The sequence below is a fragment of the Oikopleura dioica genome, chromosome 2 (assembly GCF_907165135.1).
Source record: "Oikopleura dioica chromosome 2, OKI2018_I68_1.0, whole genome shotgun sequence".
Classification (NCBI taxonomy): domain Eukaryota; kingdom Metazoa; phylum Chordata; class Appendicularia; order Copelata; family Oikopleuridae; genus Oikopleura; species Oikopleura dioica.
This window is the reverse complement of record NC_137292.1, coordinates 9389167-9414188: the sequence shown is the minus strand read 5'-3', so window position 1 is coordinate 9414188 and position 25022 is coordinate 9389167. Positions and strand designations below refer to the sequence as shown.

The window sequence follows — 25022 nt, the reverse complement described above, 5'->3', positions numbered from 1 at the left end:
TGCGACGAGAACCAGTGCCTTACTCAGCAATGTCCTCAGCACTCTACATGTGTGGATGACTGCACTGGATTCACGTGTAAATGTGATGAAGGGTTCCAAACGACTGTTGACGGGATTTGTGTTCCGATCGGCGAAAACGATCACCTCCCGGAGAACTGGAATGAGCTTGCCGAGAAAGCTTTTGCCAGTGCTTACGAAGATCCTCATTTTCACATTTCTGGTAGATCAGCAAACCAGCCTGATCTTTGCTTTGACCTTGACGGAGAGCCACTCACTGGAATGCTCCTTCTTGAGGATTCTCTTACAGGACTTTCTATCGAAGGAGAGCTATTCACTCCCAAAGGGCAGGGAAAAGTCTATTTTTCCTCTTTTAGACTCATCACTCCATTTAAAATCTTCGTTGATATCAATATTGACGGCTTCAGGTATAACACGCATACACTCCGCAGAGGCCAAGCAGTTCCAAAATTATCTGATGAGCAAGTAACAACTCAATTCGGCGACCTCATTGTTGGAAAAATCCGAAAAATGCCACATGGAGGCCGAAGAGCAACGATTAAAATCGAGTCTGGGCCGAGCTTAGAAATTCAATTTGTTGAAAAACACAGAAATGTGAATATAAGAATAGTCGACCCGGAGGGTATTTCTGGCGAGGCGAAAGGCATTTTAGGCACGCTCATCAAACCAAATTCTTATCAAGTACAGAAGCTAAAGGAAAATAGAGGGCTCCTTTACTATAATGGTAAGATGGTAGGAGCGAAGTTTCAACACCATGCGTGGAATGACCAGTGTTGGTATGTTTCCAAGAGGGACGCTGAAAACCTTTTTGGGCAAAAGTAGACCCACGTTTCTCTGTAAATAAATGTCCATCTATTTTCAATTAAATTATTTCTACTTTAAGTTGTACTATCATGACAATTTGTAATTCAGCAGCATAGAATTAGTGGCACATGAAACGATTCGATGAGGTTGTTTCGTATCAGTTTATTTATAAATGTCTGCAAGCCAAATATAAGAAAAATATGAGGCAGATGTAGATCAAAATAATTTATGGAAAGATTCCTTTTGATTGCTCGACGATCCTGGAGGCACGAAACCTACAGATGGTTTCTGAAAAAATACACAGTATTGGCACTGGTAATGCAGTTCTTAACAAGTATGCTGTACGACATTGTGATGCATGTCTTCTAAAGCAGATCCTTTTCATAATTAGAGCACTGTCTAGAAGCGGTCTGAGAACTAAATGATTCGGTCATGTGACATATGCTTCAATACTTGGCGGAAATATTTGATATGGGAAAAATTGAACATAGTGAATTCAGTGCTATATTATTACTCAAACAACACAAAACACATTCCTAAAAATCCTTCATTATACCTGATTCACATTTCTGACTGACCAGAATCAATTTCTATTGTAATACGTTTGAACAAAAGTCCTATGTTTTAACACAGGGAAATGTTCAAACGATTTTTGAATTGGTCACTCACGAATGTGAATCGCGTACCGTATAATACCAGGTAACGATTGCCAGGCGGTATACAATTAAAAGATATCTTCGAATCATTCAAGAAACCGCATTTATTTAATTCTGTTATTTAATTTATACTCGTAAAAATTAGTCAGTGAATAAGAACATCTCGTGTTCAAGAAAACCATGCCGTTCTCTTATACAACTATTTTAATTTCATTCTTCAAATAATACTGGTCTTAAGTGAAACCAATTAAATTGAAGGATCAAAGTTGTAAACGAATTCGGATACAAAATGTTATGAAAATAATTATATAATCGATCAATTTCTTGGTCGAGTTCACTAATAACTGCAATCAAATATAGTAAAATTTTCAAGTTTGGTACTCGCTATCGAAATCTATACAATTCAAAATCAGTACTGGAGTTAGATTTCGGCATATAAAGACTATTTTATGAGGAGCATTGTGTAGATTTTACAACTTGTCAAATACAAAAACCTTATTTTTCAAGGAATAAAGAGTTCTACTAATTTATTCATAAGATTAAGACAGGTGACACAAATATGAGAGAACAAGCGTCAATCCTTCCATAAAGAAAGTTCCTTTTCCGTCATCAATCTGACATACAGTGCTATCCATGTACATCTGAGTAACTCCAGTGTATCCCTGAAAGTTATTCTCACTGGACATTGGAAGATAAGAGTTACTCTCGCGGCGCCCTCAGTGCGGCGCGCCTTTCGAAGGTATAAAAGCGACGGATGGAACATAGAGGAGTTATACTCACAGCCAAACCTTTAGAAAAATAATGAGGTTATTCTTCATTTTTTCCTTCCTTCTCCAACTCACAGTCGCTTCAAGATGTAGAATGTCTGGTGCTAGATTGTCAAGAATGTGCACAGTCTGCAGACTACACCAGTCACAAGGGCATCTAATTCGAGAAGGAATTCACGATAGAATTGAGAAAGCTTGCTCCGCCCTTTCGATGCAAAACTGCTGCAGTCCGCTGTCTGGTATCATGTACGCCTAGGATAATATTTCTTCGTAAGAGTAACAGCCATGATATAAACCGAAGGGCTTTCAATAACCAAGACTGCGGCCCGAGGTCCACGCTTGATACGATCGGGGAGTTAGCTCCTACATTTGCTGCTCATGTTTTTTATGTCCTGCAAAGTTCTGTACACAATCATTGATTGAAATAAAATGACTAAAATCATATCAATCATCATGGTCTTTGTGGGTTCTCTATTTTCGAAAAAAGGCAGTGTGAATAAGTGAGATCATGTGAGAGGCAATGTGTGGTTCATGATTGATCTAAAGTTTTTGGATCTTTGCTCGATGGCCTGAAGAGTTGAGCTGGATTGTTGCGTAGCTTCCACCGCCTTTTCCTATAAAAACATCAGAATTGCAAGAGCTGGGTAGATTTACCTTTTGTGAGCTTTCCTGGATTGACAAAGAGCGTGCTTCCAACAGTTCTGATAAACGGGTTGAGTTCCGAACGGACGACAAGAACATTTGGTAGTTTATCAAAGCAGACACTCTCTTTGAACTTGGAGTAGTCGACTGAGATGTCCTCTGGCGCAGGGAAGAGTGGCATCATACATTGCTGGTTTAGAAGATGCTCGCCAATCTAAAAGGAATGAATAACGCCACTGTAATTTACAAGTTGTAAGTATATATACTGATGTAATCTGATTGCGTTGGTGGTGTCCTTTTGAACATTTGAAATTGTCTAGATTGGACTTTTGGCATTTTCCCCGCGATAGAAGTACGTAAACTCGGAAGCAATAAAATTGTCTGACGTTTTCTATTTTGGAAGATCATATAAAATTCCGTGTAAAGCGAGCCTCAATCACGATAACTGGGTCCTCTTCGTGCTTTCCAACCACAATTTGTTCCAATAAAATTGAATTATGTTCACTTTTAGCGCAATTGCGGTTTATTACTATAAATAAAGTCGGACATATACCGTTATAGAAATCTATTTAAAGCGTATTATCTATATTTATTTGTCTTCTGTGTGTCCCAAAAGTTATACAATCAGATGATCTTACCCTTGTGAATTTGCACGAGTTTGTTGGATTCTTGACTATTTCCGTCTTCATCAAGTTCAATGGTAGGTCCGCTGAAATAGCGGAAATCGTCCATTTATTTGCGCCCAAGAAACACGGATTGCTGACCATATATTCCCTACAATAAGCAAACTCTTTTTCATCAATTGCTCGGGTTGGTATGACTGGGTCCGCGAAGAGATCTGATGTGGATGGAATCATTCGAACTTTAGTTCCGCTTTGAGCAAGACTTTCGATTTGCTTTTTCCACAGATCGTTGAGGTTGTGCGGGCTGATGCAATCCGCGCCCATATGATTTTCATCCAGAAACGGTCCCATAAAGATAGCTATCAAAAATATTTATTAGATTCCGATACCACTGACGTACCCATGTGTGGCGCCAACGAAGCAACTTGCGTTATCAGCTCTTCCAAAGGCTCATTTGAAGTATTGTCTGATGTAAAGTAAGGCCCAGCGCATATCACAATTGTAGTATCTTCCTTGATTCCCTCATCCTCCGTTGCTTATCGTTAGGTCATTTATGAACGATTTTTTTTATTTTATAATTTCTTTTTAACTTATCATTTGATAAAGGGTATTCTATTTTTGATCTGTTCCTTGGTCATCAAGCTGAATGATCTTCGACACAACGATAAGCTTGCCAGTAAGATTAACTCCTTCAACAGCGCAAATCATCCCAGGAAAAATAGAGCTTCCCTCAAGCTCGGAAATGTCAAGCTGAACTTGCTCTCCATCGCGAAGCAGGTAAACACCATCAGCTCCTTTCGACCCCTCGCAAATGATCATGCCGCAAACTTTGATTGGCACATCTGTTATCATCGAGTAGCTCGCTTGTTCGACTGAATCGTCTGTTAAAAAATATGGTTCCAAAAAACGCACTTACCGATCCCAAGTCTACTTTCAATGACCTCGCACCGTTCGTTGATAAAATATGCTATTTCATCTGCAATATGTCGTCTATCGAATGACAGGAGTTTGTATGACTTCGTATCTGAGGATCAGTAATTGAAAATTATGCTCAGTAATTAATTGTACCTATAAGATTCTCAATTTCGATTTCATCCGACATCGTTGGTTGAATATCACCACCTTAAAAGTTAGTATATATTTCAAGCATGTATCACGACGTGATTATCACGCACGAGGATTTCGATTTTATGTGCTACTAAAACTGATAAAAGGGCTTTTAAGCCATATTAAAATATAGTTTTAAGACTTCAGACCAGGGATGTAAATCACCACAGCCACCCCACCACTGTGGTGGGGTGATTTTCCACCACCACCTTTTTTCAGTGGTGGTGGTGGGGTGATTTTTCACCAACGACCACCCCACCATTTTGCTGTGGTGGGGTGAAAATGGTGGGGTGATTTACATCCCTGCTTCAGACGATGACATTAAAATTATCACTTACCTAAAGTAGCTATAATCTTCCCGCTATCTTTTCTATCCTTGAAGGCCGCTGACGCAGGCGAGTCAAGAACATATTCCAACTTTTGAACCTTCGCTCGCGGTGTCATCATTTGTACCTTTCCCTTCAATGGTGTGCCATCACGACCTCGTTTTGGCGTCCCAAATTTACTCTGATTTGATGGTTTCTTTTTTTCAGCTGTCTTCATTGTTCCCTCGAATCGTCTAATCATTTCCGAAGACACTCCTTGAATGGACTTGTATTCTTTTGAGTTGAGTTTCCAGGCGAACAGGGAGTCTTGAAAGTCCTCAATGCTCTGTCCGCTTTTGAGATAGACCATGTACAATTCATCGAGTTCCTTAACCTCGTCTTCTTCGATATCGAAAGTATTTTGAAGTTCCTCTTTTATTTCCTCGACACTCATTCTGAATTTAACTTTATGAGGAACGATTTCATTATTCTTTATTGGCAGTATCAGCATTATCGGGTAATTCGAAGCCGAAGGACGATAAGATCGTCTCCGTTGGCCCCGTGTATCCCACTTGAGATGCGTAAGATTTCAGAAGTCCGTTTACAACATTTAAATCTATATCGAGCGGTCCTTCGCCCACCCAAATACCGTTGTGGTCAAATCCTGGTTTCCCAATATTTTCTTCAATTCGGACACTCGACTGAGAAGATTCTTCTTTTTCCGAAGAATCTTCTTTATCTTCAGCATTCATTTCCTTTTCAGCTTCCACTGGCTTCCTAATAAAGCCTTCCATGACTTTCGATCCTGCAAGCTCGTTATCCATCTCTGTGTAATACTTTCCAGTCTCATCATCAGACGGCAGATCTTCGAGGTCATCTGAATCTAGATAATCATCTGAGTCCGTGTCCTCCTTGTTGCCAAGGAGCTTGTTCAGTGCTTTCGAAAACTAAATCCAATATATAAATGGCTAAACGAGATTCAAACTACCTTGGCAGGATCAAGCTCGACTACAGCCTCGTTGCTCATCTGACTCTCGCTCACTTCAACGCCTTCAAAATCGCTCGTCGTTTTTACAAAGTCCTTCATTTTTCTGCTCATGTCCGCCATTTGATCAGCGAAATTCTCTTCCTCATTCACTTCGCTATTTTTCTTGTCCCAATTGTATCGCTCATTTAGCATTTGATCAAAAGATTTGGGATCGAGGCAGAGCCAGTCCATTGAAGATTCTGGTGGGAAATTTGAGAAATTTGGAATAAGTGCCGGTTGGTCTTTTTGCCGAGAGAATCGTTCTGACAGTTCCTTTATAATGCAAGACGCTTTCAGAGGATTTCACGTTTGACAATGAAAAAAGCACGAAAAATTTTATACGATGTTACTGACTTGTATTCTGACGCAATATATTTAGTTACTACAAAATTAACTGGGAAATGGGATTCACTGATGAATCCGCTATTAAATATATGTTTTTGCATATACAATTTAACTCCTATCTTGATCAAAGTGAGACCCGTCCCTTGAAAGCGATAAGAATCGTTACTCGTTTTGTCATCATAACTCGTCATGAAAAAATTCTTGGCTTTTGCATGAAGTTCCGTCCATCTTTTTGAGTGCTCAATTTCCCCTTCGAAATACCCGTTTCGCTCAAGCTTCTTTACGAAGTTAGAAAAGGAGCTTCCGTCAAATGAATCGGAAGATTTTTTCGAAGATTGAAGAAGGATATTGAGCCCGATTGTGATCTTGATTCCAAGAGTGTACGGCAGATAAACTAAACATTAGTACTTTTTATGGCAGCAATCAAAAACATATTTACAAGGGTCGTCTTTGAGCGGCAAGGGTAAATAGCCTGTTCGTTTATCGGGAACAAATGTTTGGGACATTAGTTGAGCCAGAGAGCATCTATTGAGTGGTAATTGAGCGGCCGTAAAAGTGTTCCTCGGAAAATCGGTGAGTGTTCGACAACCTCGAAGATCAATAGGATCCCTTGTGTAAAAGGCGGCCACGCATGCTAAATGAAATAATTGATTTTCAAAAAGTCTATTTTTTACCAGATATGAGTTGAGGGTTCTGCTTGAGAATAGACGCACATCGCTGCGGCAGATAAACATTCGCCGTATGAATGGAAGTATTTTCATTTACTTGCTTCAATTTCGCCAGAAGTTCGATATTTATCTGTCGTGAATCGAGGCTGTTCACAAATTTGTCCAACATTTCTTTCTAAAATTCGTCTTCAACAAAAGAATATTAGGCAAAACATACCGTTATTAAGTCAGCAGATGTTTTTTCGTCCAAGATGATCACTTTTCCATCATAAATCCAGACTTTCCTCTCCGCAGTTTTGGGACTCACCCAATTCGGAAGAACATCAGCCGCTTCTACGAGCACAAATTCTCCATCTGCATCGAAAACTCGCGCCGCAACAGGGTTAGTCTTCGTAAATTCTGAGAAATTTATCAGTTCCTCGCTGAAAACAGGTTCAAAATCTTCCAAATAAAATATTACCTTCTCCCTTACCCTTTAGAAAGTCAAGCAAAAGCCACTCTTCGTCATACAAGTCGCCAAATTCAAGAGCTCCGGCCAATCCAAGTCCCGTTTTCTCTACTCTCGGAGAGGAAAAATTCCAGATATAAGTTGAGCTTTTCGCAGCAAGGAATGCCATGAAATCGGCGAACAGATCGTCCAAAGATGCATCATCTCTCAGAAGTAAAATTTCAAATCGAACTTCGCTCGTGGAAATATTTGCGCTTTCATTCATCTTTTCTCTAAAGAAAAAAATAGAAGCATATTTTTGTTTATTTAATGTTTTGAAGAACGGAATTTCAGTAGAGCGATATGAAAAACGTAATGATTTGAAGCAGAAAAGGTTGATTTACATTTAGCTTTGACAGGTTTTTTTTTATATTGCACAAGCGATTTTCGCGCCCCTCTAGAATAGGGATGAGCAAGTCACATGACTTTGAAACTCATTCAAACAATAGTTTGGAACCCTAGATACATTTTGCGCCATTTAGGGAACCTCCACGATATCTATATTTGGAGTTATTAGACTCCCAAAATTGGGCCGATATTGGTAAAATCGGCGAGTTCGGTGTTGATGACGTAATTTCTGATAGATCACGTGATCGAAAATTTCCCATATTACTTCAAACAATAGGTCAGACCCTGAGCTACATTTTGAGCACTTTTGGGGCATTCTACGATATCCCTATTCGGAGTTATTAGACTCCCGAGCTTTGTGCAATATAAAAAAAAACCTGTCTTTGCAATTGCATTTTCAAAATTTGTGATAAAGGGAATTTACGTACAATATCAATAAACATAAGATCATGCAATAATAGTTATCTATGGCATCATGGAAAGCAGATGGGATTCTGGCAGAAAAATGAACATTCAAGAGTTGTACAACGAGGCAGATAGAAAGAAGTTCGAAAGAAATAAGTTCCTTTATTTGTAACGCTGTCTTTTAATAGCACCTTCTTGCAACCTCGCTAGCCAGTGCTCGACATTTGGCAAAATATTGTCCATATAAATGTCATCGTCTTGATCAATCTGGTATCCAGCCCACCAGTTCGCTCCTAACGCGAGAACGGTTCCCGGAATAAGGTCGAGATTTGACGCTAATTGCTCGCCAACATTTCCTTTTTTGATACAGAAAAAGTCGGGAATATGCGGATCGCATTTAAATTCCTGAATTTTTATCGCAAATTGGCGCGTCATTTCAACCATTACATCTCGTTCAGCTTCGCTAAATTTAAATATAAGAACAGCTGCATAATTAGTAGATAAATAGCGACATGATCAGATAGAATTTCTTACGACAACTATACATAAATATCATTTGAAATTTTGTAAATCAATCGTAATCATCAGTGTATAGACTTATATTCTGTATAGACTATATAAACGTATTCTATATATAATCAAAATGTTTTGAATCAATAACGATAATAATACCGGTATACGATAAACAACATACCTTTGGTTATTATCGGAGATAACAAGGACGACGATAAACTTTACTTTTTCCGTCAGAAAATTGCTGATCTCATCCTTCTCTAATTTCTTCAAAGGTCTGAGAGGTAAGTCAGCTGCAGATTGCCGCTCTCTTTTGGTGACTCGAGGCCTCCTTGGGTTTGTTTCAGCATTTGCGGTCATGAAAAACGAAGCTTGAAAACATTAATTTTCAAATAAGAATGATTCAATTACCGGTGAGCATAATGATAGCCAACGGAGCACAAATGTAAAGAAGCAGTTCTTCCTCTTCAAAGTGGCGAATTCTCCTCCATGATTTCCAAATGTAGCGATAGGTGCTTCCGAAGAAAGTCTGATCCTGATCTTCATCGACGATATTCACGAATGATGCAAATGAGTAGTCTTGCTTGCTGAAGATAGCCTGTTTTCGGATTAAAATTGCAAAAGGATTACTAGCTTAGAAGCAAAAAAATTCTAAGATGGAAAATTTTACACCTTTCCTTCCACGCTGCGGCAGTGAATCCCTCAAAACTTTCAGAGTGCGGGATCTTTAGGAATCTCAACCCAGTTGAAAGTCGCTGAACGATGACAGCAGCTGACTTTCCGTCCGTTCCAATCATTTTCGAAAAGTGACACTGATTATCGCCGGACATGATATTGATGACAGCCTCCGATTTCATTTCTTTAGCATGTTGAGCGGTCCACTACAGAATTATTGAAAAGGAGAAAAAATTGCGACTAACTTTGGCGAAGTTGCTCACAACTGGGTCTTCAAGAGAACCATGATGAACGAAAATGAGGCAGAGTGGCGGAGAATCTCCAGATGTATGTACTTCGCAGCGCGTAGTGAATTGCTCAGGATGAGCGATTCTAGTGAGTTCCAGAGTCCTGTACTTTTTAATTTTTTCCAAGATGCCACCATGATACTTGAGCTTGTTGATTGGAATGATTTCGGATGGCGTGTTTTGTTCTAAAAATTATTCTATTCACAGAAAAAGGCTCAAACACACCTGTGAAGAACACAAGAGAAGGCTCTGAGATTTTAAGCGAGACTCTGATCATGTTGATCGCATCATCGTTAAATTTTGAATAGGCAAAGTCGATTTCTCCTCGAAACTGACTCGCGATTGAAGAAAACATTCCAGCGACCGTATCTTTCTCCGTTACAAGCCAGATGCGCGGCCTCATAGTCTTTTTGTACTGGTTCATGAAGTTCTCTGCTTTTTCCTTCGTCGATAATTCTTCGATAACAACTGAGCTGCTCGCTAAATTCTCACAGAACTCCTTGAGCGGCTGTGATCCACGATAAAGATCCGCAAGAGGAACTGGATACGGATTCTCGTTGTAAACCACAACAACAGATGGTACTTTTTGGACGTTCATGAAGTCATTCAGCTTGGCATATACATTCGCATTGACTTTTCCAGTGCCAAAGCCCCATTTTCGAAGCTCAGGTTCTACCTGAGAAAAGACTTGCTTCGCTCTTCTGCATTCAAAACACCAAGGCGATGTGAATAAGAAAACATGCGGACTCCTGTTCGTCTTCTTCAGGATATTATTGAAAAAATCCCTCGTTGAGACTCCATCTTCGCCAAAATTAGACTGCCCGAAAAACTGATCGAACAAATCATCAGGCGAAAAGCCACCGCTCCAGCGAGATCCTTTGGTTGAGCGACGGAAAGAAGAGCCAAAGCCGGAGTTCTGAGAAGACTCCCATTCTCGACGCTTATCGTCGTCCGTTAAAATCTGATATGCTTCAGCAATGTCGACGAAACGATCTTCCGCTTCTGGTGACTTGTTTACATCTGGATGCCACTCTTTTGCGAGCTTTTTGTACGCTAAAACAATCATATATCAGCTTGTTAACAAGGAATCAATCTACCAGATTTGATTTCTTTCGTCGAGGCGCTTCTACTGACTCCTAGAGTTTTCCAAGGATCTGCAACGGCATTCACGAGACAAAAAAATGAACTCAATACGATTTCTAACCGCATTCTGATGAGAAAAAAGTTGGCATTTTATTTCCGGCAGAATAATTTATTTATCAAGTTTTATGCAGAAACTTTTTGCTGCTCTTCGTTCAGTAAAAGTTTCTCCATTGCTTTCGCATAATCATCGTAAGCCTGAAAACTAATTAAGGGTTGCCCAACTAGGGGCTTTTTCACCTGTTGTTTAGCACACTTCGATGCCGGCTTTTGTGACCGAGCTTTATTAACATATCCATCGTGGCCTCTGATTTTGCTCTTTGAAGAATGCTCGTTGAAAATTGTTTCTACTGCTTCGCTCATAACTTTATACTCTTCCGGATGTTCGTCAATTTTCAAAAGACGATCAGCCCTAGAAATGATCATTTTCTCTGCTGCGGATTTTTCCGAACAAACCTCTTTTTAGCCCTAGAGCGAGAATAGGCAAATTTTCCATGCTTAAGTTCACCACGATTTTCAGCCTTGAATACTTTTCTAGCTTGCGTCCAATATTCTTCAAGAAGATACAACAGATAGCCTTCGTTTTGTGACTTCAACGGACATCTAAAGAAAGTTTGATAAGTAAGAATGAAGAAAAATAGACTCAGTACCTTGCAGATTCGAGTTTTACCATCCCAGTTCTATGGACAATCTTATCTTCCCCCATTCTATAATCCTGTGCGATTCTATCTCGATAAGTCGCCCTGGGAGAGCCGTACCAAGCATGAGAGTTTTTCGTATAAAGCCGCTTCGTCACTCCCTCATCAGGCCGTCCATTGACAAAAACTTCGAATTTCTTTCGCTGCTGTTCGGTCAATCCAAGTTGACCGAAATTGACGAAAAGAGAGGCCCATCGAGTGGCATTGTTGGAACTTTGTTGATACGGCGCAGAAATGCACTTTGAGGTTGTGTGGATTTCTAGAGGAAAGTCTTCGCGCATTTTCGAAAAGTCCTTTTTGTACTCTTCCGGGAACTTGGTCGTGAATTTCTTGAGCTGTGCGCAATGAGCTTTGACGACAGGTGGTGAAAGATGAAGTAGATTCGGCGAGTGATTGAGTTGCGAGTTGAAGTTTTTGTCCAGTCGTTGCGCGCTGCCTCTTTTGTGACCAGCTCGAACATCGAAGGGAATCAGTGAGTCTGTAAAACTTCTGTGTGTTGGCCAGAGACTTGCCCATTTGTAATTTGTTTGGCCATCGTTATCGACTTGCAGGGTGAAGCCTTTACTAGCGAGTTGATTGCCGTGCCACTTCTGTTTTCCGATCGGCTCGTTTAGAATATCTTCCGAATCATACGAGTTTTCATAAAGGAGATTGATCGACTTGACGCTTTTTCCTGGAAAGGATTCTTCGCCGTTTTCTTCGTGGTAAATTTCTTCGGCTTTTGTGACGCCGTGGAGTTTCTGCTCCCACATGTCTCGTTGCACCATGTTCATCGTCTTCAACGGGTTAATGAGCTTTCTTCTTGTTCGCAAATCGAAGTTGTACTTTTCTTCTTCGCGTTCGGCGTCCATCTGAGGAATCTCGTCGTAGTCTTTTGTTTGGAAAGCGTTTTCGTAGTTGTGAAGCCAAGATTCCGCCCAGCTCAAGAACTCGGGATATTTTTCTTCGATTTCTTCTTCGCTGAGAGACGAAAGTTCAGATCGGAGCGGTTCTCCTTATCAATTTTGTTAAACTGAAGATTTGATAGGAAGGATACCTGGAGGTTTGTAGTCGGGATGATCTTTAGGCAACAAGTATGAAAAATCAATATTTTCGTCGATATGAAACTGTTCTTGATGATAAGGGTACTCTTCTACATCGGTTCTGTACTTCAGCATATTCCATTTCGACTGATATCCACTCGCGCGGAGGGAAATCACTTTTTTCAAACGACTTCGAAGCATTTTCTTCAAAAAAATGGTTCTGTTAATTATGAATCAATTAAAAGGACAATGATTCTCTAAAACAGACTCAAATTTGTCACGAAACAAGATTATTTTCAACTGCTCTCCAACAATCAGTTCTACAGCTTTTTGGTTCGATCCCTCAGTTACGCGCTCTAGCCAATCACGATTCGGGGAAAATGGAAATCCCTGGATTCTTGAGAATCCATAGTAATGTGCTTTGCTGAGAAAATATGGGCAAGTAATGGAAATTAATGTTGCTATCCAAACTTTTGTCTTTTTAATTTAAAAAGATTTCATCTTCCCTGCATTGCTATCATTTGTAAAATGCAATGACACTGTTTTTTTTATGTTTCCGACAACTAGGGAGTCTATGTTCTCCGACCAGAGAAGTCGCAGAGAGTCCCAAAGGGTACCAAAATGTAGCTTAGGGTCTGCTTTATGGCGTAGGGACACTGAGCAAATGTCATTGACACGTGTTCTTTCACAAATGACGTCATCAACTCGGAAATACCCGAAAGGGCTCAAATAAGAGCTGAAGGTCTACTCTGTGGCGTAGGGGGGTTAAGATAATCTCAGGATATACTCATCCCTTTTTTACAGAGGGTCGAAAATGAGGTCGGAAACATAAAAAAAACAGTGTCAATGCTGATTTTTTTTCTTGAGTAGACTTCAAGAAATGTTTTCAGTATATAACAAAGCTTTGCTAAATAATTCTTTATTTACAGTAAAGTGACATTGTATCGTACATTTTTACCACCAATCCACTTGTGCTTCATCAATTGTTTCTGACCCTCCGGCTCGGATGTGCCATCTCTTGTGGTCTCCACATCCCCATCCCAATTCATTTCATCGACCACCGCCGTGAATGGCACGCCGCCGTCTAAAATTTGTTTTTGATACTTAAATATTTTTGCTTACCTTTGTTCGAAATCCAGAGAAGATGCCAAAGGTGTGTGTCCTTGGGTCTTGTCCAAGTGTAGTGGGCACCAATGAATTTGATTTTCCATCCGTTCTCCTCGACCTCCAAAGCCTGGCGAACCGCAAACTTCGCGGAGAGTTTATAGAAATCAGCAATTTGAAACTACATAACGCAGTGGAAATTACGCTTAGTTAAATTTTAAAACTCCCGTTCCTTCAAATTTATTTGGGTTACGCCGAGTGCCAGCATCTTCAAGATGTTTCGGATTTCTCTTTCCGCCATCACATGTCTTACTACTCCATTCCCATTGAATACATGTCTAAGTAAGGGATCAACATCATTCTCGAAGAAATGCCCAGCGCCGCCAATCGCTCCTATTTCTCTTTCCATCCTTTCTAATTCGTTCCTTTTTTGAGATCTCTTTTTTTGGTGCTGTATCTCATTCGAAGCAGCTTGGTTTCTCTTTCGCTTTTTTGACCGAGTTCCAGCAGAGGGTGGTTGCTCCTTCTTCATCTCTCCAAGTTCACCAGTCATTCCTGCGAGTCGCTCCTCCGCTTCCGTTAGTCTCGTTTTCAGAGATGCATTTTCTTCTTTCGTAGCAGCATTTTTAGCCGCCATTTTCTCGAAACACTTAAAATGCTCGTGGAACTTGCTCAACGAAGTAGTCTGCTCGCACTCTGGGCATTTTTTCTCATGAAGTGCCAGGCAGTTCTTCTTGTGCTCTTCGTACTTTTCGTAGGGAATAGAAGATCGACAGTCTGTATTAGGGCAAATAAGCTTGAGAGTGCTCAAAACATCCACCATTAATCGCCCCTTTGTGGCAGTGAAGTTCGGCTTTCGGCAAAACGGGCAGTTCGAATACCCGGTCCGTAGAACACCATCGCGGCATTTGGAGCACAGGTGACCTCCGCAGCAATTAAGATTAACAGGGTCCTAAAAGATTTCGAAAAAGAAATTAATAAATAACGCTTTTACCTCCAAAATTAATTTGCAAACTGGACAGAAGATACTGTCTTTCAGCCTTTCGTCGACCTTGCTTCTTGCGGCCTCGTCGATATCGGCATCAATGCCCATTTCTTATATAATATAAGAATTTCTCTAAACTTTCACTTGAAAGTCGCTAATTGGATTCAAGAGACAGAGCAGAAGGGAATATAAAGGCGGAAGGAAGCAGTCAGGTGATGCAAGGGAGAAATATGTGGTCAACTGTTAGTGATTGCAATCATTTTCCAAGTGGTTGCGAAACCGTGTTTTTGCGATAACTGCCAAAATTTTTAGAAGGGTCCCAAAAAACACTGAGAAGATAAAGCAGTAATAATCTCTTATTAATTTCTCTATTGATAAAAAACCGAAAGCACTCTCAGCAACTCGAATTGTGTTCTCGAAATCATCCACTCAGATCTTTCAGACGACGCTGATTCGTCAGCCAAAAAAATTAAAAACGCACCACCTTCGGATTTTGCGAATCGAGTCAGAACTTTATTCAATTATTTATTCAATAAAGTAGGGTGAAATCTAGAAAATCAAGGGAAGCGCGCGCCCGCAAGCACATCATTTATTTCATTTCATATTTAGCAACATAAGGAACAGCATCATCTAAAACCTTCTCCGCAGCTTCTTCGGATCCAAAAAGCACAGACCAGTAAAGAAGTGTAAAGACAGCCATTGCAACATAGATTTCTAGAGAAATTTCCAAATCGAATCTCAATTCAACTCTGTGCGGACGAGTTTATTATTCAATAATTTATTTCATTTCATATTTAGCAACATAAGGAACAGCATCATCTAAAACCTTCTCAGCAGCTTCTTCAGATCCAAAGAGCACAGACCAGTAAAGCAGTGTAAAGACAGCAAATGCAAGAGGAAAAAGAACTTGTGCTCGTTTGTCAATCATCACGGCGAACTCTTGGTAGAACTTCTTCTGATCTGGTTCTTCGTTGTTCAAAAACACAAACTCGAAATGTCTTTGTATGTAGCCGGATATTTTCGAGATTCCCGGAATAAGGGAAAAAACGGACGACTGAATATTCTCAATACTGAAATCAAGGAAGATTCTACCTGCAGCCATCCGTTAATCTTCTCAAATTGAGAAGTAAATTCGCCGTTTGGATCATTCCTTGCCCGGATTTCTTGAATCTTACGCTTGTAAAAAGCACTGTCTTTGTCTTTCCTAGATATCCACTGTACGATCGCATATTCTAGCAGCGCGGCGAAAACGAATATCATGCAGGTTGTCATCCAATAATCAATTCCTTATAGAAAAAGAATAAAGGAAGAGATGTCTAATGTTACCCTTTATGTATGAAAGTTTGGGAACTTCAGCTGCTGAGCTTTGAGCCTGTTGTGTAATCGTCAAAACTGAGAAGATCCTCTGAAGTTGTTAAAGTCAAAAAAAGCCTACCAGTAGTGACACCAAGAGAAGTTCTCGCAGGAGCCGCGTTAATATCTATCCAAAAGCTAATCCAACTGAGACAAACTACCAAAACTGTCGGAACATACATCTGCACAAAATAATAACCCAGTTGTCGTTGCATGATGAACTGGCCTTCCTTGCAAGTGAATTTTCCAGACGAGTAAACTTTCGTGCAATCTTCTAATTTGAAGCCTTTGATTTTAAATTGTGGAAGAACGATGTTGTCGTTCAGCTGAATCGCGTCTTTCTCTTGCCAGTTGAATTGGAGAGTGTCCATGCTGTAGCCAAAGGATTCCATTTGAATCGGGCAGTTTTGAATGTCCATCGGAAAGAGGCGAAAGTCCATGAAACAGCCCAATGTCAACGATATCCGAATCGACGTGTAGACCTCCCCGTTTCTGCTCAATTTCAAGAGCCGGTTGTCCGTAGTCAATGTGTGAAAATTGCCCACTTTTTCATTCGAGAAAATCAGATCAGGGACCCAGAGATTTTCATACATCGACGGATGAACATTCAAAACGGGATCTGGCACGTCTTTTTGGCTGAAACGAAGTCGCTTGTCGATCCATTTCATTCGGAGGAAGACGTTGATTTTATAGTCCATCGTGCTCGATTCAATTGAGTCGATGGAATTGACGAATAAGTTGATTGAAATATTCGTTGGCTTTTTTGTATAATAATTTGGGTGGGTAAAACGGTCGTAACCGGTCAAAAGCTCGTCGAGAAAATCAGCCGAGGTTCGTCGACGATACCCGATGGGAGTTGGTATCACCGTTGTCGTTGTTGTTTCATTCTCTGTTTGCGAGGAGATTTCCTTGAAAAGAAAAACGAAGGTGAAAAAGTGCATTTTCTCTGAAAGTTGCGGGAAGAATCAAAAATCTGCCGAATGAATGAAGCTAATTTCAAATTAGCGCTAATTGAAAATTGATCTGAGTGATGCAACTAAACATGCTTCTGCTTTTGATTTTGATTAGCTCGGTAAAAGCTAGAGCGTATTACAGTATCCGCTTTTCTTATCATACATTTTTGACAAACAAAGGGTTCTTTTCAGTGTCAAAAGGCCACGCCTGGGTTATGATCTTTTTAAGTTGGTAAACATTTACATTCCGTACGTGCTTTTTTGTCTTCCATTGTGGTTACTATGAGAGGCTAAAAACACCAAGAGCTCGTTCAAAATTGCGAACACAATTCTCCAGAACTGTCAATCATTTATTTGTCTTGTGTTCCTTCACAGGAATTGACATACAATAATAGATTGTTCGGATCCATCGAAAAAGAGAAGCGAATAATGCAGCCTCTTCGACCAAAGAGCGCAAGAGGGGGAGGATTGTTCCGCAGCCCCCCAAAGGATACAGGTAATTTTAACAAGAAGAAGCTTTTTATACAATACTTTAACAAAAATATTAAAAATAGTATTCATCTGTGTCATAAAGAAGCCTCCTTTTCTAACCCCCTTTTCAATCGAATTCGATCTTCTTCCGACTTTAGTTTCTTCATTTCAGAAAGCTGCCGCCGCTGGCCAAGAAAGAAGGGATCATCTCGAGCTTAGCCAACTTTTAATCGGACTCGTTTCGAATAACAGCAACAGAGAAACAAGTCACAAACATTAGCAGTCCTTCTTCATCGAAACTTAGTGGACTTCCAACGGGGGAAAAAAGTTCCATCGAGTACTTGAAATTTTCAAATTGAAAATTCTAACTTATCAAACCTTCAGGGCATTTCATTTTATTCCATACAGGACAAAATTCGCATATACAGATGCATTTTTAACCAGGGCTGAAAAAAGAGGATTGAAAGTTGGAAAGTTGGCTCGGCAACCTGTGTAGAAAACCTGAGTCAGAAGCCGCATCTTTCAGATTCTGGCTCAGGTTTTCTCCACAGGTTGCTGAGCTCAGGGTGAAAGCTCATCCTTTTTAGATTTTTCCATTTTCATATCTTCTGAATTTCACAATGCTCCAGTCTGAATTGTGAAAATATCAATTGCAAAATTAGGAAACTGTCGAAAAAAGAGGCTGCCGCAAAAGTCGGCCGAATCCGCTTTAGACGAATCGCCAAGCTTTGACTTCTTCTTGCGTGACCTACTGGCTGCAGTAGTGGAAGAATTCGCCACGTCCGGTTTCTGCCCCGCGGGAGGCGCTAACATTCGGATATCGGATGATCGGACTTGGCGCCGCGTCAGCCTAACTTATATATTTACAAACGGCCTTTCGCAATCTGGCGAAATGCAAATTCCAAAACTCGCCAGTCGGCGACCGCGGTCGGCTTTGAAAAACCCAACCCGCCGCCCAATTCAGCATGTTTTCTGTCTGCGAGACTAGTGCCGGATCGACGATCAGTTCCAAAGAAAGGATTTTTGAGCAGTTGATCCTGACCTACCGGGTTTCGTTGGTACAACTTCTCAGAAATTATACAATTTTGAAATTTTGAAAGCTTTTGTTACTGTAAGTCTTTTTGTAGAGAGAATCGAGCGTCTGCCAGAGGCAAAACTGTAATAAACATACTGTAAGGAAACGCAACGGTCAATAAACTGAGTTTCAGCAGTCAAATTACAGTATTTCAATGTGACAGAAGTTAGATTTATCAGAATCTTACGTGACGAAAGCTCCTAAAAATGTCTATCAATAGTTGCGTCATAATCATCCAGCTGTTACTACTGTAGCTACTGGGAAACGGAACAGCTGTTTTCTTGTCGATTTCCGTATTGCGTATTTGTTTAGATTACAGACGTAAAATTGTGCGTATTTTGGTAATATTGGTTTCTTATTTTCGGTATATTGCTAATCACGTGTTGTCACTCTGGCGGTGGCGCTCGCGAGTCACCAGTTCACGGCGCAGATGGGTCACGATTCGGCAGTTCGGCTCGCGAACGCGTGGGCGAGCAGCCAGCGCCCACGCATTTAGTGCCACGCCCACGCGCTCTCTCCTCACGTAACTACCCCTTCAGATCTGAGATGTGTCAGGAGACCTGGATCTTTTGATTTTTTCGCGAAAGAGAATTGCTCCCAAATGAAATAATTTTATTACATTTTTGTTAAGAAATCTGGTGCGCTTTTAAAGAGAGTTGAATTTTGAAGATATGAACAAGTAAATAGAGGAAAAAGAATGAAACGAAAACATGGTAAGGTCCCTTCTTGATAGTTATTGAATAGTGTATTTTAATAACTGTTTGATTCATATTGTTTTGACATCTTTTATACTTTTCATTTGTTTTCTCGGAAAATAACGTGTTTCAAAATTTGGATGACCCAACGTAGTACTTTTTGTAAGTCAAATATTGACTTCTCAAATCATATTTATACTTTTCGAGGAAACACTTATTTTTTCAAAAAGTTCGCCATTGTCTAAATCAAAAACGTCTCCCCTGAGAACGAACCAGGTTTAGAGTTAAGGACAGACGTCTTCTACCTAAGCCAAATCTACTAGCCGATCGAATTTCGACATAATAACTGACATACCGTATATAAAGCAAGAAGTGAAAATTAAAATAGACACCATTAAGAATAGAATTGACTTTTTCGTGTCTATATATTTTTATGTCATCGATATTGTCTGCGAGACAGCGGCGAAAAGAGAGAATGTAGGACTCTTGTATGTGGCAAAAGTTCAGAATGTTTAGTAAGTTAGAATATTCTTTTAAAGAAGGCATACTATACTTAGATGGGTGATTTGCAGTGAGGATTAGATATTTGAGACTTTTAAAAGATTAAAGAATATATACGGGTTCTTTACTCTTGACAGAGAATTGTTTTGTCAAAGTTCTACTAAGATGAGTGTACCTAAAGTTTCCTTTGAATTATTGTTTACATAAGTGGATAAATACATGTGTTTGTAATAGTAACGGTGGCAATTATTCAAATATCACTGGCTGATGATAGATGATTATTAGAATGATAATTACATGGCCAAACGATAAAATGAAAATAATTAACCCGGTTGGCGAGGTTCACCTGCTACAGCCCTAATCCTCTCTTAATTAGTATATCGCTACTGTATCAAAAATCGCCCCAAGGCGGGGCCGAAAAGAACACAGAACCCAAAAGAGTAGCTTAACTTGTTGTTTTTTTTACGGACGTGGCTGGTCTGTTGCTGGGTTGTCTTCCAAAAAGACACCCTTCCGGTTTTCAAACAAGAAAAATTTCTAGCAAAGTAGAGTAGAGCGAACTCGAAGGAGTTCCCTCTGACTCAAGAGTTGAAGTATAAATATTGACTTGTTTCGGGGAATAACAAACACTTAGATTCATACTGCAGTTGTCGAAGTTGATGAGATTGATTGCTCATTTGTAGCTCTTAAAATTTAAGATCAATTTTGAGTAATAAAATATTTGAACATTTTCATTTTTTTATTTTAATTTCATCGATTGTGATCCTGGAAATAGAACAAAATTCAGAAGGGGACGAGACGGACGTCTTCAAGCTTCAACTCGACAATTCCACACAGGACCGGCTCGATGAATGAGAATTTAGGCATCTCCGAAAAATTCCTTGACAGTATTGCAGCCACAGATTTCTAATTGAAAAGTTTTAATTTCCTTCTGTCTACTTTTCTCCGAGCATAAAAACGAGGAAAAGCGTCTATCTCTTTTTTATTTTTATATTCATAATTGTTTTTGCTTTTAAATGTAAAAGAAAAATAGCAAGGAATTTTTTACGAACTGCTCTTGATCCTTCGCTAATAAAAGTAGCGCCGTTAGTATTTGAGAAAAAGTTCACTGTGAACTTTTTTACGCATGGGTACCTTACTGGCTTCGGGGGCCTTTAAAATTATCTTCAGGGACAAGAAAAGAACGATTCTCTTGTTTTCTTCGAGCCAATTGAAAGCAACTAGAAAACACATCTATCCAGCATCAGCATCAAACAAAACGTGTCAAGCTGCTTTCTGAAGATCTTGGAAGGTACAGACTTATCGATTTCTTGTCTTCTACTTCTGAGGCTAATTTTGTAGACTAATGGGCAGGGTATTGTCGAACACCGTGTTTTTGGTCGGTACTGTAACTCTCTAATCGATCGTAAAAAGATATAAGAGTGCTTTAGCTTGATCCTTTCCATTGATTTTAAAGACTTGAGAGCACATTTTTCATCGCCAGTTACCCTTAACATATCTATAACATACAGTATGTTACATGCAGCTGTGGTACAAGAGAGTTAAACCGCATATCTTGATCCCTTAGATCGTCTTTCTACCAGAGTAACTCCATCTCGCTAGTCGTAGTTTTCGGTCGATTTTGATGACGGAAGAATAATTTTCCTGTGTGAAAATTTGTCACTCAGTGTCATCCCTGACCACGCATGAAAAATAAACGAGCATGCTCCTTTTTCTTCTCTCTGCTTTAAAAATTCTGCACGTCTGTCGCAAAACAATGTAAAACTTGTCCTCCCACTTTACTCTGATGTTCCAAAATGTAGACTTTTAACTTGATGTCGATCAGACGAAGACTTCAAAGTCAAGAGCAAGGAGCAGCGGAGGTCTATTTTCGGCTGGCTAATTAGCAGTTTTTTCATCTTTGACAGGATGAGTTTTGAAGTTTATTGAATAACGTAAAATATCATTTTGTCCCGATTTAATTTTACTACGTTTCTACGCATGGTTTATTGTCTCTCTACCAAATAGAGAAGAATATGATTGAAATATCTTCTCCTTCAATCTTCGATTCTCGCCATAGAATCGGTAAATTCCACGCGATGGTGCTCGAGATACCGCGCAGAAAAAAAGTTCATCAAAAAATGACTTTTCACATGTGAAAAATGATCCACCAGTGGAAACATGTTTCGACCCACTTTTTCATTCAACCACATTTTCGAGGAAACGTGTGAATAAAGAGAGAAAAAACATGAAAGAAATTTCCCCGATTACCGAGTAGTATCAAAGCGACATTAAAAGCCACCCGCTCGCCATAAAAATAAACTATTAAGAAGACAACATTAAATAAAAATGAAGAGAGGTAATAGTTATGACTTCAGAGTGAGAGAGAAACACGCGCGCGTGCCTTTACGAGGATAATTCATATTTACTACCTCTGCCCGCAGCTTTGCGTCGTAGTTTGACACATTTGAAATTGAGATACTTTTCATTGACGAATAATTGTAATTTATTGTAGAACAGAGAAGGAAATAACATTGTTCTTGTTTATTGAAAGTCAGAGTGCGTTAGAAAAGCACAGGAAGTAGAATTTATTGATGAATATTCATGTGAAGGAAAATAGAGGTAGTCCTTTATTTTTTCGACGAGAGTTACGCGCGATCAATTATTTAGGCCATATAGTTTATTATTCCTAATGTTCTATTTGTTTGACTAAATAGGACCTGATTTTCTTTAAAGATAATATGACCCTTACATTGATTTTAGACCGTTATCGCCATGCTCAAATTCCAGCTCATCAGCCGCCTCTTCCATCGCTTTCGGCCGCGGGGCTGGTCCTGAATACTTCCAACTGGCACTGAGACTACCCTCAGGTCGACGACTCGCAAATATAAAATACTCAGCAGAACGTACGCCTCTACAGGTACAGTCAATCAAGAACACAAATCCGCTTCGACAGGTGCGAGAGCTCAGATTTTATTTATTGAGTGTTGAAGCAAATATCTGAAATCGCTCATTTTCGTGATGATTTTCATAATGATCAAAAAGGTATTCACGTGACTTTATGAACGTTGCGTAAAAATCACCGAATTTTACGTCACGTGAAAAAGACCGATTGATTATTTTTCCCAAATTTCGATTGATTCCATCAATAAACCATCTGTTCCCTAGATCATAACTGAAGTTATTCCCGAAGCTAACCGCGCCACAATTGCCCATGATTACACTGCCTTTATAAACGAAGTTCCTAGACGTCAGCTTATACTAGACGCACCCCTCTGGGCGCAGAACATTCCCTCCCGGACAATGATTTTTATCGAGGAGAACTAATCAGGCACACATACACACTCTGTCTTCACTATAAACTTTTCTAAGTCTTCACTTATCTTAACAGTTTCCGTATTCTATCTACCGTCACCTCTGAATACACACAGATAATATTTAACATAATTCTAATGTAATATTATATAGAGGTTTCAGAATGAACCGACTGATAAAACATAGAAGACTTACTTCCTGCCAAATAGCTGATTCCATCAATAGAGGTTTGTCATGTCATAATTTTCAGCGGATAGTATATATAATATCATGTCGAATATATTTTTTGCAAGGAATATAAATTCTTATTCAATATTGAATATTTAACTTTTACCCTATCGCGTTGGATTCTTTAACTTTATTTGATCGTTTCGAATCTTATAAAAATATATGAAATATATGGTCTTATATGAATAAGGAAGACTCAAACTAAATTGATAGCCTCGTCTAAATGTGGGTTTTTAGACTTAGGTTATAATATGTCATCAGCTTTAAAAATAGTTTATTCAGTGACCGAGAAGTCGCGTGACCATCTGACACCAGAACTGAAGCTTGCGCTGGTGACACCACAAACTCCGGCGTATAAAGTTTCACAAGAAGACTTTCCTTTCCAAGAGCCATACTGGTATGTTTTATCGCGTGTTTATTGTTGTGCCACAACGGCTTAAACCTAGGGCGTTTTATTGGCCTGGTGGACAGGTCCTGACACGGTATCTTTTGGATTCTGATAAGGGATTTATCTTGTTTGACATAATTAACCCTTCTGGAGATACGTCACTTAATTTCGAATTCCGTGAATCTTAACCGATAAGAAGCCTGTTTTTAAAAACCGATCTTTTCTATCTGATAGCTTGAAAGAAATAATCCTTGAAGATAGAGATTTTGGTAGAATTTTGGACTTTGGTTGCGGCTGCGGATCGGCATCGATAGTTAATTGGTTAATTATAGAATTAATTATGAAAAATAGACGTTGGAGGAGAGTTCGTTTCTCAAACGTTCAACCTTTTATTTAATAACCAATCAAAGCGGCGGCGATCAAAAGGGCATCTCATGTATGTGCAGTAAAGGGCGTCAAATCTGTATTGATTTAGCTAGATCTTGTACCTGTGGGTGTGAGGAATCAGCATCTAAGCACAGCTTAATCAAGGCTAAAGAGCAGTTCTGTTTTGACCAACCTTATTTCACGAGGATGAGTTCTTCATACAAAGAGGAAGAGTTACTGAGAAAGGAACGAGGAAGCTTCCTCTTTCAGGTGGATCTTTAGTTTTATTTCCTATAACAACGGTTTCAAAATTTATTTATCCCTGTGAATCATGCGCGATAAGAAGTTTATAATCGGTTTTGTGTTTTATGTTTCTCGATGTAACGAATCTTTTTTTACACCCTATTTTGGGGTACTTGGTTAGCTATAATATTTCATCTTTTCTTGATCGCCCTAATTAAGCTGACATTGATGAAGTAGCACTTTCCGCGGCTCGTTTGAACGCCGCAATCAACCTCCCCAGTGGAAATGAAATAGGAACAGTGTTCGATTTCTTTTCTCATTTCAGGCATTACACCAAATTTATCCCAGGACCAGTTCGATATGCAATGATGTTTTCGAACATTTGACTGGCACTGGAACACGTGTTGTTTTTGAATTGAAAAGTCTAAAAGAAAGCACTGATGAGAATTCACCGATACCGATTTTTTCGATCATCAAGTGATTGATTTCGACACTATTCTTTTTGGAGACATGTTTTACTCCTCAGAATTTTGCGATCAAGTGTATTCGTGGCTCTTGAAGCTGGCTTCGAATGGTTGTAGGCAAGGTTCGATTCAATAGTCAAGTGATTCAATACAGTACTCGTTGTAGAAATTCCCAGAGCATCAGAGGGTTCTAATTATTTATTCCCTTTGTGAACCAATTTATAGATTCAGAGTCCTTATTGGCGATCCCGGAAGAAACTTCTTAGATGAGCATCATCATCTTTTGGAAAAGTGCAAAGTTGTCTTCACTCTAGGCAAGGGTTCAACTTGAACCGATCAAGGCGGAACGATAATTTGTTACAACA

The 25022-nt window shown here is 39.6% G+C and overlaps 7 protein-coding genes across 12 annotated transcripts; 1 reads left to right on the top strand and 6 right to left on the bottom strand.

Annotated features, from left to right (window-relative positions):
- Positions 1-2708: 2708 nt before the first annotated feature.
- Positions 2709-5376, bottom strand: LOC145700490 (DNA polymerase alpha subunit B-like). The gene is made up of 8 exons (XM_081777764.1): positions 4956-5376; positions 4579-4632; positions 4427-4534; positions 4143-4382; positions 3911-4048; positions 3526-3869; positions 2900-3101; positions 2709-2859 (listed from the first exon to the last, which is right to left on the bottom strand). Exons 1-8 carry the CDS (start codon positions 5374-5376, stop codon positions 2786-2788), a joined length of 1581 nt encoding a protein of 526 aa, XP_081633890.1. The 3' UTR covers positions 2709-2785.
- A 15-nt stretch (positions 5377-5391) lies between these two features.
- Positions 5392-7705, bottom strand: LOC145698162 (protein ecdysoneless homolog). Its single transcript, XM_081775364.1, has 7 exons — positions 7435-7705; positions 7180-7361; positions 6969-7137; positions 6734-6928; positions 6431-6688; positions 5911-6239; positions 5392-5869 (listed from the first exon to the last, which is right to left on the bottom strand). The coding sequence occupies exons 1-7, from the start codon at positions 7673-7675 to the stop codon at positions 5408-5410; spliced, it is 1836 nt and encodes a 611-aa protein (XP_081631490.1). The 5' UTR covers positions 7676-7705; the 3' UTR covers positions 5392-5407.
- Positions 7706-8105: 400 nt separating this feature from the next.
- On the bottom strand, positions 8106-10896 carry LOC145700488 (dnaJ homolog subfamily C member 16-like). Its single transcript, XM_081777762.1, has 7 exons — positions 10775-10896; positions 9903-10730; positions 9636-9862; positions 9395-9596; positions 9127-9315; positions 8897-9086; positions 8106-8665 (listed from the first exon to the last, which is right to left on the bottom strand). The coding sequence occupies exons 1-7, from the start codon at positions 10884-10886 to the stop codon at positions 8365-8367; spliced, it is 2049 nt and encodes a 682-aa protein (XP_081633888.1). The 5' UTR covers positions 10887-10896; the 3' UTR covers positions 8106-8364.
- LOC145700489 (uncharacterized) lies at positions 10892-12832 on the bottom strand. Its single transcript, XM_081777763.1, has 5 exons — positions 12552-12832; positions 11468-12509; positions 11274-11420; positions 11058-11229; positions 10892-11015 (listed from the first exon to the last, which is right to left on the bottom strand). Exons 1-5 carry the CDS (start codon positions 12736-12738, stop codon positions 10944-10946), a joined length of 1620 nt encoding a protein of 539 aa, XP_081633889.1. The 5' UTR covers positions 12739-12832; the 3' UTR covers positions 10892-10943.
- Positions 12833-13448: 616 nt separating this feature from the next.
- Positions 13449-14795, bottom strand: LOC145696867 (uncharacterized). Its single transcript, XM_081773970.1, has 4 exons — positions 14636-14795; positions 13878-14593; positions 13660-13790; positions 13449-13621 (listed from the first exon to the last, which is right to left on the bottom strand). The coding sequence occupies exons 1-4, from the start codon at positions 14732-14734 to the stop codon at positions 13461-13463; spliced, it is 1107 nt and encodes a 368-aa protein (XP_081630096.1). The 5' UTR covers positions 14735-14795; the 3' UTR covers positions 13449-13460.
- A 609-nt stretch (positions 14796-15404) lies between these two features.
- Positions 15405-17056, bottom strand: LOC145698161 (glycine receptor subunit alphaZ1-like). The gene is made up of 4 exons (XM_081775363.1): positions 16062-17056; positions 15953-16018; positions 15719-15912; positions 15405-15680 (listed from the first exon to the last, which is right to left on the bottom strand). Exons 1-4 carry the CDS (start codon positions 16918-16920, stop codon positions 15405-15407), a joined length of 1395 nt encoding a protein of 464 aa, XP_081631489.1. The 5' UTR covers positions 16921-17056.
- A 1969-nt stretch (positions 17057-19025) lies between these two features.
- Positions 19026-24977, top strand: LOC145696540 (uncharacterized). Of its 6 annotated transcripts, none has more exons than XR_014133810.1 (7): positions 19026-19191; positions 20462-20511; positions 20892-20965; positions 22417-22573; positions 23131-23195; positions 23479-23593; positions 24889-24977. XR_014133810.1 is itself a non-coding variant. In XM_081773596.1 (5 exons), the coding sequence occupies exons 1-5, from the start codon at positions 19176-19178 to the stop codon at positions 22978-22980; spliced, it is 456 nt and encodes a 151-aa protein (XP_081629722.1). In that variant the 5' UTR covers positions 19026-19175; the 3' UTR covers positions 22981-23090. The 6 variants fall into 6 exon arrangements, 1 of the variants encoding a protein (XP_081629722.1); XR_014133809.1 differs by having other exon boundaries at positions 24883-24971; XR_014133812.1 differs by having other exon boundaries at positions 23470-23593; positions 24883-24971.
- The last annotated feature ends 45 nt before the right edge of the window (positions 24978-25022 follow it).

What these genes read in the sequence shown, in the direction of transcription:
- LOC145700490 (XM_081777764.1), bottom strand. Translation starts at nt 5,376, where the DNA reads ATGAGTGTCGAGGAAATAAAAGAGGAACTTCAAAATACTTTCGATATC. An exon ending in GAAGATTATAGCTACTTTAG is followed by an intron (nt 4,633 to 4,955) that starts GTAAGTGATAAT and finishes CTAACTTTTAAG; the next exon opens with GTGGTGATATTCAACCAACG. An exon ending in ACTCGTGCAAATTCACAAGG is followed by an intron (nt 3,102 to 3,525) that starts GTAAGATCATCT and finishes CATTCCTTTTAG; the next exon opens with ATTGGCGAGCATCTTCTAAA.
- LOC145698162 (XM_081775364.1), bottom strand. Translation starts at nt 7,675, where the DNA reads ATGAATGAAAGCGCAAATATTTCCACGAGCGAAGTTCGATTTGAAATT. An exon ending in GAACCCTCAACTCATATCTG is followed by an intron (nt 6,929 to 6,968) that starts GTAAAAAATAGA and finishes TATTTCATTTAG; the next exon opens with CATGCGTGGCCGCCTTTTAC. An exon ending in TCGAGCTTGATCCTGCCAAG is followed by an intron (nt 5,870 to 5,910) that starts GTAGTTTGAATC and finishes TATTGGATTTAG; the next exon opens with TTTTCGAAAGCACTGAACAA.
- LOC145700488 (XM_081777762.1), bottom strand. Translation starts at nt 10,886, where the DNA reads ATGCGGTTAGAAATCGTATTGAGTTCATTTTTTTGTCTCGTGAATGCC. An exon ending in TTCTCTTGTGTTCTTCACAG is followed by an intron (nt 9,863 to 9,902) that starts GTGTGTTTGAGC and finishes AATAATTTTTAG; the next exon opens with AACAAAACACGCCATCCGAA. An exon ending in TTGTGAGCAACTTCGCCAAA is followed by an intron (nt 9,597 to 9,635) that starts GTTAGTCGCAAT and finishes ATAATTCTGTAG; the next exon opens with TGGACCGCTCAACATGCTAA.
- LOC145700489 (XM_081777763.1), bottom strand. Translation starts at nt 12,738, where the DNA reads ATGCTTCGAAGTCGTTTGAAAAAAGTGATTTCCCTCCGCGCGAGTGGA. An exon ending in GTAAAACTCGAATCTGCAAG is followed by an intron (nt 11,421 to 11,467) that starts GTACTGAGTCTA and finishes AACTTTCTTTAG; the next exon opens with ATGTCCGTTGAAGTCACAAA. An exon ending in CGCTCTAGGGCTAAAAAGAG is followed by an intron (nt 11,230 to 11,273) that starts GTTTGTTCGGAA and finishes GATCATTTCTAG; the next exon opens with GGCTGATCGTCTTTTGAAAA.
- LOC145696867 (XM_081773970.1), bottom strand. Translation starts at nt 14,734, where the DNA reads ATGGGCATTGATGCCGATATCGACGAGGCCGCAAGAAGCAAGGTCGAC. An exon ending in TTTGCAAATTAATTTTGGAG is followed by an intron (nt 14,594 to 14,635) that starts GTAAAAGCGTTA and finishes GAAATCTTTTAG; the next exon opens with GACCCTGTTAATCTTAATTG. An exon ending in TCTCTGGATTTCGAACAAAG is followed by an intron (nt 13,622 to 13,659) that starts GTAAGCAAAAAT and finishes AACAAATTTTAG; the next exon opens with ACGGCGGCGTGCCATTCACG.
- LOC145698161 (XM_081775363.1), bottom strand. Translation starts at nt 16,920, where the DNA reads ATGCACTTTTTCACCTTCGTTTTTCTTTTCAAGGAAATCTCCTCGCAA. An exon ending in TTCTCTTGGTGTCACTACTG is followed by an intron (nt 16,019 to 16,061) that starts GTAGGCTTTTTT and finishes GGATCTTCTCAG; the next exon opens with TTTTGACGATTACACAACAG. An exon ending in CAAACTTTCATACATAAAGG is followed by an intron (nt 15,913 to 15,952) that starts GTAACATTAGAC and finishes TTTTTCTATAAG; the next exon opens with GAATTGATTATTGGATGACA.
- LOC145696540 (XM_081773596.1), top strand. An exon ending in AACTCGACAATTCCACACAG is followed by an intron (nt 20,512 to 20,891) that starts GACCGGCTCGAT and finishes GCCAATTGAAAG; the next exon opens with CAACTAGAAAACACATCTAT. An exon ending in CAGAACGTACGCCTCTACAG is followed by an intron (nt 22,574 to 22,821) that starts GTACAGTCAATC and finishes TCTGTTCCCTAG; the next exon opens with ATCATAACTGAAGTTATTCC.